Source organism: Taudactylus pleione, unplaced genomic scaffold, assembly GCF_031769625.1.
Source record: "Taudactylus pleione unplaced genomic scaffold, aTauple2 ptg000095l, whole genome shotgun sequence".
Taxonomy (NCBI): domain Eukaryota; kingdom Metazoa; phylum Chordata; class Amphibia; order Anura; family Myobatrachidae; genus Taudactylus; species Taudactylus pleione.
The window spans coordinates 12,756,224-12,770,000 of record NW_028284497.1 but is presented as its reverse complement, the minus strand read 5'-3'; the positions used below and the strand labels follow the sequence as shown (position 1 = coordinate 12,770,000).

Genomic DNA, 13,777 nt, shown 5'->3' with positions numbered 1-13,777 from the left:
TAAAGTCAGTATGTTAGAATTTGTCCCTTCGAAAATGCCATGATATTTTTTTTTAAACCACTGCAAACAATTTAAGGTAATTTATTATACTCTAAACTTTGCATTACTTCCTGTTTGCCAATATTTGGTAACAAAAAGATTTGCCATTTCTTCTTGTTCCTTGTGAAAAATGCTCTTTGAGGTTTGTATCAAATTGAAACGGTAGCACAAAAATAAGAACGTATGGCATGCTGCACATATTAGTAAATATGGAAACAAAGGGGCTGCTTTTCACATCAGGGATGTTAATTGCAGATTGCAAAAGCTTCTTTTATATTAAACACAAAGTCTGATTTCCAAATAAATTACAGCAACAAGAATGGCCCTATTGGAATTGTTCTGCATGAAAAATAAAAACTAAAAAATTTTTTTATAACCGTGCAAATGAAAGATACCTCCAGTTTGCACAGCATATAATCCACCATTTATTTATCCTTTACTTGGTCATTTTCCTTTTAGAGTTCAACAACCTAGAGCAACACGTTGGTAGAGTCCAGGAACTTTGCAGTTCTATCCAATCGTGTCCTGCCAAGGTTTAGATTTTCTTGGGGATACAGGGGTTTTCTTCCTCTCCTGCAAGGGATTCTGGGAAAAGGTCTGTCTCAGAGGCCCTGTAAAAATTATATTTCCATGAAAAGTAGTAGTTTTATAAACTTTACACAAGTCTAATTAGTGGTGCATAATATTCAAAACATTACATAATCAAGTCTAGGTAAACTTTAAAATGTAGATATATTTACTTGATTAGGCTGCAAAGAAATAAACACTGAACAGATAATGGAGAGCTATATAGAAGTTTACTTTTAGCAGTGATCTTTTATGTAGGTTCTGCTAACCTTTTGCTGCAATATCCAGATGATTTTTAATTCTGTATTCTCTCTCCTCCAGCTGTTTAGCTACCTGTGCATTCTTCCACCCTGCAGGACAAACGTTACTTTAAAATCATTATGCAGAATTAAATGAACTCAGGACAATTATTCTGCACATCCCAAAAAGGACACCAATTTTTAATGGTGTGCTCTCTAATCATAAATAGAATATTAAATTATTACATGCTCCCAACATAACTAGTAGAGAATGTGAAGCAATGTCTTAGAAAACCCTACAATGTCTAGCTGCGCACAGATTATCACTTATGTATCTTTGCTCAATTTTCCTCAGACTGTAGTAACTGCAGAATATCTTCATGAGAGTTCCAGATAATTAAATCTCCCACAAAATGTCGTCTGAAAAGAGATTTTTGATCACTATCAGTAATCGTTGTGCAAAGAACTAATATGTCCTTGTTGGAGTTTACTGTAGTAAACACATTAAAACAATAAGTCGTTTACAAGCAGCCTCACAGACTTTCTATTCATCACACCGCATCTGGAATATAAACCATACCTTTTTGCAAGCTCTTAATGAACCCTTCCTGCTGGGGGAGCTTTGAGGGGTCATGCTGAATTTTTTCTGGAATTTTTAGTTTCTCTCGAACAGCTGGAACTCTTAAGAGAGCCACTTGTGCTATTGAAAAAAAGTTGGAAGTTGCCCAATACATGAAAACAGCCTGCAAGATAAAATTATTTACAAGTTGATGTTACTATGCAAACACTCCATGTAACCCTAACATTTATATTGGTTAAAGCTACAGTACTCACAGTAGGAAAGTTGATGGTAAATGCAAAAACCATAAATGGCATTACACGCATGACATTCTTCATCACTACGAGCTGAGGATTATTCACACCGAACTCTGCTCCCAACTAGAAAAATAATAACTTGCATGACACCACAGTAACAATCATTATAAAATATAAGAACAAACAAGAAAAGATTAAGCAAAAATAAACATGTCAAGCAATATTATAAAAGAGGGAGCATAAAGGTATCCAAACAAGCACAGATGGTGCACAAAAAATTATATTTTTATACATAAACTCCTCACCTCTATAACGGCCAACATGCTGCATGTGACAACGACTGGTAGGACATATATAGGGTCAGCTATAGTCAGGTCTGTGAACCACCAGAGACCCCCAGTCTGCATGCTGGGAACTGGAAGGTATGCCATCTGTCGCAGTGCCACAAAGAAGGAGATAAATACTGGCATCTATTAAAAAAAAAAAAAAAAGGAAGGAGGGTTATTAAAAGGTTGCCAATACAATTGAATGCGATTTTGAAAAGTGAAACATACAGTAATAACTTTGATTTCTATTTAAGCTGTATCTGACCATGTCTAGTCTCTGGAGTGAAATGACATTTCTCTACAAAGGAGGCAATCTTTAAAATCTGATTTTCAGATATGCAGTCATCTCCAAAAACGAAATAAAATGATAAAACTGATGACATAACCAAAACTGTAAACAGGAGAGTATTTCCAGCACTGAGAATGGTACTATATAGATCAAAACTTCATTGCGACACTTCCGCTGTGCAAAATTAGTCCCTCCCATAAATGGGAGCCGAGCAGGTACTAACCCTGTTTTTTTTCCCTTCCCTGGATACACTCCAATGTTCACTTTCTTAATGATTTGTTGGTTTGAGGGACTATTTCTCTGTCCTTCAAAATAAATTTAATCTCCCGTTTTCTTAATTCCATCAATTCCTCCAGATTTGTCATTTTCTAGAAACTGTCAGGACTGTCTGCTAGACCCCTCATCTCCTTCAAACAGCTTTGCCTCAATGGCTCGGCATCTTCACTTTACCACTCTACCCTCAAGTTATCAAGTTTGAATAAACTTACTCATGAGCGGAAGTTGGAAGCCTGACTTGGGAGGAGGGAGGTGAAGGACGCGGATGAGTGGTTGGATATTTGGACTGAAGTTGCATAATCCACTATTTGTGTACAAATTATACAAGCTACTCTTTTGATATTTTACTTAGTTTGGTCAAAACAAGATACTAATTCTTCTCCACTTCGTTGGAGAAACAGCCAAATGCCTGGAACTTTGTTTCATATCTGGTTGAGCTACCTGGTTCTGCAGAAATTCTGGACTGATGTCCACTCACTCATTACGTCCTTAACTGGTGTTATTGTTCCTTGTCATTTAAAAAAATTCTCTTACCTCTTCCTCTACCAGATATTCCTTAGCACCTTAATAAGCTTATACAGCACATTGCTCTCAGGAAACAGATTTGGTTTGTCTTTGAGATGGAACTGAAGACTAGCATACTTAGATTCCTCAAGCTCTTTACATAAGACACGGGAACCCTGGATTCAGTAGCATAGCATCTTCTTTTAGTTGTGCTGAATTGTTTATGTTTTAGTTTATCAGTACTCCCCCCATATTCCTGTTATGGTTCATTGCCTGAGAGTTTCCTCCTTAACTCTTTTCTTCTCTCTAGTTCCCTTGGTTCATCTTCTATTTAACTAACATTTAGGAACTGAACCTCCTTAACTGTCAAATGTTGTAGAGCAGAGGTTCCCAAACGTGGTCCTCAACACCCCAACAGTTCAGGTTTTAGAGATATCCATTGTTGAGCACAGGTGCTTAAATCAAATTGACTGAGGTAATAATGAAGTCACCTGTGATCAACCATGGATATCTCTAAAACATGAACTGTTGGAGAGCCTTGATGACTGCGTTTGGGAACCTCTGTTGTAGAGTATATTTAGTACGAATTTGTTATCTGTTTTTTTTTTTTCAAACTAGCTTTCCCAACTCCCATACCTGTCTGATACCATGTTTTCTATCTCCTCTACACAGCAGTGTTCTCAGTTGGTTCCATCAGGATTTTGGTTCAATTTTGTCTATTTTAGCCATCTCAAATATTATCTAGTGCCTCCAACAACATTAAAATAAAGAAGAATTCTATTATTCACGAGTCCTAACAGATACCAACAGAAGTTAATATGTAAAACAATGATTTAAGATTATAACCAACTTCTAATCTGTCCAATTAAAAAGGAACTAGCGACATACTGATGATTGGCTGCCTCTACTCGCAAAATTATATTTTTCCAGCCTAAATAAGTCATGCATAGATGCTTCATAAAATTACTTTTAAACATGAAGATTCTTTATAAACGATTCTACATTTAAAACGGCAAGATAAACCTGGATTATAACTAGTGAACATTCTGACATACAGAAACACACCTGCACCAGGGGCACCAGAAAACCTCGTAGAGGATTGACATCATGTTTCTTCTGATACATGGTAAGCTCCGTGTATGCTTTTGAGACTGAGGGGAAGAAAAGGAGGAATGGGTGACATTGTTCCGCCACAGCTCTTGTATGAACGCACAAAGCAGCACACTGAAATTATACACATGCCCAACAAAAAGTCACCTGGCGTGGACAGTGACAAAAACAGGACCTCACAAAATATCTTGTGTTCTTACATTCAAATTTGTTCCCTGACTGCTTGGCTTCATTCATACGAGTCGTCATTGCAGTTATCTGTGGCATGTGGTTATTCAGCTTGGCAGCTTCTCTCTGGCCTTTAACAATCAGTGGAAAAATCAAGACACGAGCAACTAGTGTGGCTGGAAGAGAAACGCAAGGAAAGATACTCAAATGCTGTAAGTCAGTAAATAAAGTGAAACAAACATGATGGCAGTTTGCATGCAATAATAGCTATACAAGTAATACATATTTTACACCAGCTCCCACCTGATACAATTGCACCCCACCAAGGCAAGCCTATGTCCACATGTAAGTACTCCAGAATGTTCTGTACGAGTCCTGTAGGGCTGTGGCCAGCAAGGCCCAATTCTGTCAAGCTTTGTTCCACTTGACCCAGTGTCTCCGGAACTGTGGGGGTGACGTCAGAAACTGGCAGGGGTAACACAGCTTCTGGAGTAGGATGGGATGGAGGTATGTGTGCCTCTGTGAGAACTGGAACCTATAAAGAAGCAGAAGGCATGTGAGAAGCAGGGTGTCACAACGCAAATGAAAGCTTCAAAGTTTCATCTAAAAAAGGTAAAAATATAAAACTTTTAGACTCTTGTGCAAGAGACCTCTAGTGGCAAAATGGTTCACAGTTACTTGTCTTTAACCAATAACGATTGTAACTCTTGCAAAAGAAGTCGTTTTATTTGGCAACACCATCTCTAGTATTAGAACAACACATATCCCCTCTCTATTTTTTCAACTGCACTAGGAAAAGTTATAGCCATGTATATGTACACTCACTGACTTAAGAATTCACAATTTTTTTGGCACGATTCTTTTAATAGTATCAAAAACACAAGCCGTTGGGAATTTATCATCACGTTGCTTATTTTTCTCCAGAAACAAAACCTCTAAGTTGAAAACCATACCTTTTTTATTCCTATTTATGAATTTATTCATCCAAGAATAAAAATTCCTGCAGTGTTCATATATTCATTTATTTTGGCATTTGCATCATACCTAGAAAGTACCCTTTTCACTTTTGTGAATTGAATTAGACTGATTTTATTGCATGACATCCACTAAAATGGATGTATGAATTTACAGAATGAATCTTTGTATTGCACGACGTCCGCTTCAGGGAACATATGATTTTATATGAACTGTGAAAAAAAAAAGTAAAGGTGCCCACACACATACCGATGTCCTCACGATACGATTTTATTGCCAATTTCCTCATGAACTTTCACCGGAGCTCCCTTGCCGTCGTGATCAAGATTTGGAGTTAAAAATGTCCAATCTGACTAAAGATCTATCTTGCAGCCAATGCATTGTATCCCAGATTGGCTAATCTGCCCTACAGCACGGCAGATCAGAAGATACTATATACGACGCGCATCGGCATCGCGCTCGTGAGTATGAACTCACGATTTGTACTTTTTTTACCCGATTCGTCGAAATCGGCCAAATCGTGTAAAATGTCGCTATGTGTGTGGGCACCTTAAAAGAAGTATTTGATCAAAACATCTACTATATCAAGCCCTAATCGTTACTTTCCTTGATTTAGAATTTTGACCTACTCTGCTATCTTTGAGTAAACACATTTTACAGAAGTCCCTGAAATGCTCGGTGGTGGTGCTGAACATTACTCTGCCATTTTAATTTGATATTATTTTGATAGGAATTAAAAACTGCCACTATGTGGCATACCTTCTACTTTTGGAAGAGGACACCATGTACTAATGATGTCAAAAGACAGTTTCTATAGGAGATAATGACTTAAAAACAGATGTCCACTGTAGTAACCTCTATGCATGAAAAGTTTATGTAAGCGAAGTAATTGTTAACCTTTAATCTCCCTCCATTTACTATTCCATGGTTTTGTATTTGTATGTTGGGAGATTATATATGTATATTTTTTTTATTATTACACACACAACCTATTTTTGTGATTATATGGGCATACTTATCGCATTACTTAAAAAGCAACCAACTGTCAATTTAACAAAAGTGGAATATTTGCCAAGGTTAAGGAGCATGTAAAGCCGATCTTTCAATAAGTACACATACATGAATGCCTCCTTATTATGGAGATGAATAATTGGAGTGTTTTTATACTTTGCTAAATATGTCCAAAATGCTCTTTTACTGCTATGCAGCAGGTTGCTGTTCGATAGCAGGCAGACAGTACTACATCAATTTGTGCAGATATTGCACTTGGGTGGAGATGGAATATTTTGGCATGCATTTTTTTATTTTTATTTCTGCCCACTTTGGTTCCAACTCTGCATCAGTCCCTGATATGCCATGTAGAAAAGCACATTATTTATTGATGAAGTTATACACAGGACTACTGAGGTAACTCGTACGTTTTTTGACCTACCTAAGACCCATCAGTACCCGGTCATAAAGATACATGAGGAATCTCAGCTGTCTATAGTACTTTACATTTTAACAGAACTGCAGCTAAATGTCTGCATTACGAGAAACAATGAATTTTACTTGTCATTCATTCTCCTTTGTCATTCACTCAATCTTCACATAAATTCATTAAAAAAATTTATATAACATAGGCCCAAGCCAAGAGCAAAAACGTATAAAAAGGAAACAGATTCAGTAACCATTTACAGAACATTAACAGCAGTTATCAGCATTTGCCGAGTGCAGTCACCTGGCTGGCAGCTTTCATCGCAGTGCTTTGGTACCGAACATTCATTAAGACCAGCTGTTGACGTGTCCCAGCGCCCTGGGGCCGGTGCAGACGTAATGTAGTGGGACATCTGTGATACTGAGAGAATACATAAAAAGGGTCAAATGCAAGTAGTTGCAATGGTAGGTTAGCTATGAACCAATCCCTGGAGAAGGGTAAACAATCCTATACAAATGGTACACATGTAAACTTTTTATGAAACACCCTGTAAACTCCATAGAAAACATGACAAGTCTCAGAAATAGCCACAACCTATACTGTGCAGCCACATTTCAGAAACCTATAGGCTGTCAGTACAAAGATCATGACTTGGATGAAATGTGTGTTTTGGGGATGAAATTGTATCAAACTCCCTAAAAAATGGAGAGGCTGACAAGTGGAAAAGTTACCTAATGCAACTATAACCAGCTTCTAGCTAAAATGTATCAAGTACATTTGAGAAAATTAGATAAGCTGCATGGCTGCAATGGCCTATTTCTCCACTCTTTAGATTAAGATGAGATAGATCTTCCCCATAACGCCATGAGGAGTCAATGTCCCATCACCACTTGCACCTGCCTGACCTCCAGACCTGCTGTGCCTGCCTGCAAGCGAGCAGGAACCTCAGGCATACTATTCCACAGATCCGTCATTAAGAGCTAATATCTCAGACCTTTCCCCACCTGTCTCTCTACCACTTCTGTGAACCTCCAAACACCTCGACCCACCAAAACCCGACATACGACTTTCACACTGAAGGCCGCCATCTTCTTCGTGACGTCATAAGTAAGCTGCCGAGGACAGAGAGGTGTTGGGCATGCGCAATTAGGAGTAGGAGGACGTCCAGGCTCGTAGACTTGTACGTACGTACGTACAATGCAGGCAGCTGTGTGTGTTTGTAGGGTAGAGTCAGGACGCGATGATTAGGTAGCAAGAAGAACGGAGCAGGATGGAATCGCCATAATCACAGCGTTAACATCACTGTAGTGAGATCGCAGACATAAAGCTGGGTTACTTGCTACTTATCATATTGCAATATCCTAGGCTGAATCTACTGACAGATTATATTTTTCTTGTATTCCTAAATTCATTGTCCTAAATTCTCTTTAATAAATATAAAAATGTTTGTCACACTACACTCCAAGGTCTTGTAGTGTCCTCCAGTATTCTCCCTCCCAGACACCTGTGTATTGTGCAGGACTGTATAACAAAGGTGTAGTATCTGGGAAAGTATCAGCATTTAGTGCCTGCTTTCCCCTATTGGGATCAGTGGGTAATGGAATGTTTTGAGGAAAGCGAACAGAAAACATAGGGGGGAATTCAATTCAGCGCAAGATTGTTAAGCTTCTCGGAAGAGTCGCTGGAGCTATTCAATTGCTCTAGCTGTAAACCCACGACTAGCAGATTACTGCTCACCTTCCCCTAAGGTGTGCGTCCATAGTGGCATTTTATGCAGCCTTATACAATCAGTGGCCCCTCTATTAAGTACACCTGCTTATTAATACAAAGATCTACTTAGTCAATTGAGACAGCAAATAAGGGTCTTATCTAGGGATGTATGCATACCCGATGGTTTGTGTACATCTCCAATGTTTTTTGACCTGTACTGCACATGTGCAGATCTTGTATTGTGTTGTGCGCTGTCGGGAAACAATTCCCAAAGTGATGATGCAAATTTAATGGCATCAGTAATGGAGATAGCCTTATGCTTTCTCAGATGGCAGATGCCGCGACCTATGGTCGCGATGGTAATCCGATGCTGTGTCTTCGGATGCAGCACTCGGATCTGCAATGGCGGCAGTGGTCGTGTTTTGTCCTCAGGCGCCTCCTGCGGCATTAGCATATTTTCGCATCGATGCTGTGTCCAAAGAAGCGAAAGGAGTCGTCTTGGGGACATAGGCGCCTCCTGCCGGTTTCTGTGGTCCACTGCTGCGTCCAAGGACATAGCCATTGGATCACTTGCATGAACATCAGCCATCTGAGTAGCCCTCTGGTTACTGAGGATAGTGTTGAAATTCACGCAGTCGGGGTCAGTGAAGCTGCATGCCTTCAAAACGGGGCCACATTTTCTGGGACGCTGGCCATCCCCGCTCCCATATGGCCACAACATGTCAATTTGTCGTCGCAGACACTGATTGGCAATTTGTCGTCGCAGACACTGATTGGCATATGTTGCAGTACAGGTCCTGGGAGCTATTGGAGTTGTACACAAACCATCGGATTTGCATACTACTCTGACACAGGTCCTAAATGCATAACAGATTGCATTGCCAAGAGGTTCAGTTGTTTTTTCAGATGGAGATGAATTGTGATTTGAGTGACTGAACGTGGTGGTTTGAGTATTTCCAAAACTGCTGATCTCCTGAGAGACGCAATCCTCTACAGCTAACGGAGGTGATAAGGGGGCTGGGCGCCTGGCAGGCCAACGGCGCAAATACAGGGAGGCGGGTAGGTTAACTCTTCTCTCCTTTCGCACCTTAGGAGCCCCACTGGCCAGTGAAAGGCAACTGGGCTGTTTACAAGTGTGGGGGAGCCAAAGTAGGTAAAAGCATCAGTGGGAGAAGGAAGAGTCTTCTTACCCTCATGCTGCAGATTCTGCCTCATCAGCCCTCCAGATAAAGATGCAGGCTGAGCGATCCATCACAGAGGACCGAGGGGAGAATGGTTCTGCCATTTCATTTCTGGATGTGCCAGAGTTGAATGGTTGTTTCAGGAAACAAAATTACAAGAAGAGAGCCATGAGGGCACCACCTGGTGGACAGGTATCATTCAGGAAAAAGCAAACCATCCATCAGGGAAAATCAATAGATGAGTATATACAAAGCATGCAGGCAGAAGCGGCCAGCATTCCCTGGGGTGGATTATTATCAGTTGCCCATCTATGAGAGCATTATGCCGGGGGGCACACAATCAAACTGTCCAGAGTCAGGGTGGAAGGAACAAAGCTTTAGCATTCCATAGCAGGCTAATAAACCCCCTCCAGCCGCAGCCCAGATATTCAGGCAGCCCCAATTATCCAAGTCCAGCTTAATAGTAGGCTTACATGCAAAGGGATATGGCAGGAAGGTACCAAAGTCAAAAGGGATAACAAGCCTCAGCCTGTTTCCAGATCAAGAATCGCCTGGATCATGGGTGTTCATTTGGCAACACAGCACTATAATCGTCCCTTTCATCAACTTAAGTTTATCCCTAAGTATTTAAGTCAAGGGGACTGACAAGTGGGGGGCCCACATGAAGAGGACATTATAGATGTGTTACAGAGCCATCTTGCCTGCTCTTCCCAGTATGACTTCTTTCACCCAGGAGCAGCTATCATCATCTATCACCCCCTGACAGATTTTTCGTGCATCGATCATCCCTAAGTGCCAGGGGGCATCAGAGCTCACCTCGCATTGCTGCAGTCAAGCAAAGGTGTATTAGTTAAGACAATAATATCCACACTTAGCACCATAGGGTCTCCCAGACAAAGACACAGGAACCTTTTATAGCAGGGCTCTGTTATGCAGAGTCGTGTGTCACCAGCCCAAGAGAGAACCCAGGCTGAGCCAAACCAAGGCCAGTTCCAGCATGACACACATTGCAGCACATTTGTGTAAGCAGGACATGAAGGAAATTGAAATAGGAGTTTTTATTGATATATGCTCGCTTATCGAGGCAGGCTTGAGGGACAAGGAAAGATGCAGCGAAAATGGGATGGCGCAAGCGGAAGCCTATAAGTGGAATGTCTACATATGCAGGGTATTACCTAGAGGCTTACCCTAACATGGAAATGAACATGCTAAAGTACATAAATTTCATCCACTCGGCATGCAAGGAGCATGGTGGTGCTATCCAGAAAGTTTGGCACAAGGGATACAGTATTGATCTTTGGCTTGAAGTGAGGGCCAGCAGATTGGAAGAGAAAGGTAGTACAATACCAAGGTCTGGTGCAGGGACGCCTGACTCGCACAGACAAGATAGACTTAAACATCCCTTAATAACCTATTGTAATTCCAAATCGTCTTGTTTTCATAGGGGAATGCTAATTAACGACGTGAATGTATAGCGTTTGCAGCACATGCTATATAGGGAGCCGATATATTATGTGCAACACTCTATATCGGGAGCCAATCCTACGGGTTTTGGACCTACCGTTGGGCACTGGTGCAGAGTACACACTAAACAATTATCGGGCCAATGTTCTAATATTTGTCAGATTGGCCCGAAAATTGTATAGTGTGTACCTAGCTTTAGTCGCAACTCCACTTGCAGTTGAAGAGTCGTAATGGTGCTCAGTGGTATGAATAGTTAATTGATGTCATGTTGATGGAATAGTAGGTTAAGCAGAGGGAATGGTATTGAAATGCCGGCGGCTGTTTAGCCAAATACCGACTGCGGATGTCCGACAGGGTGAAGATCCCGACTGGGGCAGGTAAGTACTATTCCCCTCCCCTGTACCCCCCTAACCCTCCCTTAGGAGTGCCTAACCCTAAAACTCCCGGGGATTATGCCTAACCCTAAATCCCCCCGTGGGTGCTTAATCCTAACCCCCCATTCATGCACCCTAAACCTAACCCGGGGGGTGAGCTAACCCTAACCCCCCCTTCCCTTAGCCTAACCCAAACCCTACCCGGGGGGTGCCTAACCATAAGTCCCCACAGGGGTGCCTAAAGCTAACCATTCCCCCCTACGGCTAACAGTAAGGGTGCCCCGGACTTACCTCATTCAGTCCGGCATCCTTCTGTGTTCTGGCGCCAGGATTGAAATAGGCATCGGCATTTCGACGCCTATCTTAAATTCCCCATCGGCATTAGCTGTCGCGGCCGCTGGTCATTTAACTACATCCCATGCAGATTTATGGGTAGGCGTAGCTCCGCTTGTTTTCAGGTGGATCTTTTGCATCATGGTTAGGGGTTTTGCAAGTGTACGTTGATAATTATGACAGCTATGAAACTAAGTTTATGCATTTGTTACATAGATGCAAACAACTCAGCATATGGGCGAATATCCATACTTGTTTTTCCATGTAAAGCCATTGGAATTACAGACAACTTGTGGTCATCTCTGCTTCTCTGCTTCTGCCCCTGAATTTTAATCTCTTATTTCTAATACACTGCTCCGAATGCGTATTGAATGCCGTCTTCCACTCATCTCCTTCTCTGATGCAAATGAGGTTATACGCTCCCCGAAGGTTGATTTTAGAAAAATATAGAAGCCTCCCGCAGTTGGTCGAAGAGAACAGAGATGAGCGTCAGGGGATACGCATTTCTGATGGTGATCTTGTTCAGGCCTCAGAAATCTATGCAGGGTCAGAGTGATCCATCTTTTTTCTGAACAAAAAAGAAACCCACTCCTACCAGGGACTTGGATGGTCGAATAAATCCCTTTTCCAGAGCCTCCTGGATATAATCTTGCATAACTTTACTCTCAGGGACAGACAACGCATATAACCTGCCTCTAGGAAGTCTGGTACCAGGTAAAAGATCTATAGCACAATCAAAGAGTCAATGAGGTGGCAGAATGGCAGCTTTTTTCTTAGAGAATACCTCGGCCAGATCACGGTAGGGAGCGAGAATTGACAAGGACTCGGATGTAATGGCTGCTGCCAGGCGAATGGGGTGAGAGAGACAATGAGAAAAACAAGAGGAACCCCACTGAAGGATTTCACCAGTTTGCCACTGGATTACCGGGTTATGTCTTTTAAGTCAAGGTAATACCAGTACTACAGGAGCAATAGGACATTGAAGTAGAAGAAACGATCATTTTTCAAGATGCAGAGCTCCGATAGCCAATAATAACAGAGGAGTCCGGAAAGCAATAGGAACCTTGGACAGGTTTCTGCCATCCAGACCAATGACTGTGACTGGACTCGATAAGGGTACAGGAGTAAGTCCCAAAGTTTAAAAAATGTCAGGTCCATGAAGTTATCTGCCGCTCCACTATCCACGAAAGCAGATACAGGAACTTGAGCACATGGTGACTTGATTACTGTGGGGAAAAGGACAGAATTTGCTGGAGAGATGGATGCAAGGCCTAGATACAACTCTCCAACAACACCTAGACCTTGCCTTTTTCCGATTTTACAGGACAAAGTTGAGCTATATGTCCTTTACCACCGCAGTACAGACAAAGGCCCAATGTGCGTTTCCTGCGCTTCTCCATGGGAAGACGGAAAGCCCCCAATTGCATGGGCTCTTGTTCACCCGGAGACATCTAAACCGGAGATCGTGGAGCCAGAGAAGGCAAGTTCTTTTCTACCCTGCGTTCCCGGAGCTGTTGGTCGATGCGTATAGCCAGACTCATCAAATTATCCAGACTCTCTGCAGAAGGATGTTGAACCAAGATGTCCTTATTTAGGTCAGAAAGTCCCCAATAAACTGGCTCCAAAGTGCTGTGTTATTCCACCCAGAATCGACGGACCACTTGCGGAACTCTGTACAATAATCTTTGGCAGCCCTGTTCTCCTGCTTCAAAAACCGGAGGCTAGCTTCAGCCATAGTTGCCTTGTCCGGGTCATCATAAAGCAGACCTAGAGCTGTGAAAAAGGAGTCCACGGTCTGTAGCGTGATTGAGGCGGAAGGAAGGCCAAAAGCCCAAGTCTTGGGGTCTCCCTGTAAGAGGGAAATAACTATCCCAACTGGTTGGACCTCCGAGCCAGAGGATATGAGTTTGAGCTTAAAATAGAGTTTACAACTCTCTTTGAAGTTGAGGAAGTCCTTACGGTTCCCAGAAAACCGGTAGAGCATATTCA

The 13,777-nt window shown here is 41.8% G+C and overlaps 1 protein-coding gene across 1 annotated transcript in view; it reads right to left on the bottom strand.

The window, feature by feature from the left end:
* Positions 1-7,914, bottom strand: part of OXA1L (OXA1L mitochondrial inner membrane insertase) — an 8,317-nt gene extending 403 nt beyond the window's left edge. The window contains exons 1-10 of the mRNA XM_088469959.1: positions 7,731-7,914; positions 7,030-7,146; positions 4,638-4,869; positions 4,367-4,510; positions 4,122-4,207; positions 1,967-2,131; positions 1,680-1,784; positions 1,426-1,588; positions 876-956; positions 1-650 (exon numbers count right to left, since the gene is read on the bottom strand). The exon at positions 1-650 is cut by the window's left edge and continues 403 nt beyond it. Of these exons, the coding sequence (XP_088326085.1) occupies positions 550-650; positions 876-956; positions 1,426-1,588; positions 1,680-1,784; positions 1,967-2,131; positions 4,122-4,207; positions 4,367-4,510; positions 4,638-4,869; positions 7,030-7,146; positions 7,731-7,814 (1,278 nt within the window). The 5' untranslated portion in view covers positions 7,815-7,914 and the 3' untranslated portion in view covers positions 1-549. The remainder of the gene's footprint in view (positions 651-875; positions 957-1,425; positions 1,589-1,679; positions 1,785-1,966; positions 2,132-4,121; positions 4,208-4,366; positions 4,511-4,637; positions 4,870-7,029; positions 7,147-7,730) is intronic.
* Between the last annotated feature and the right edge of the window lie 5,863 nt (positions 7,915-13,777).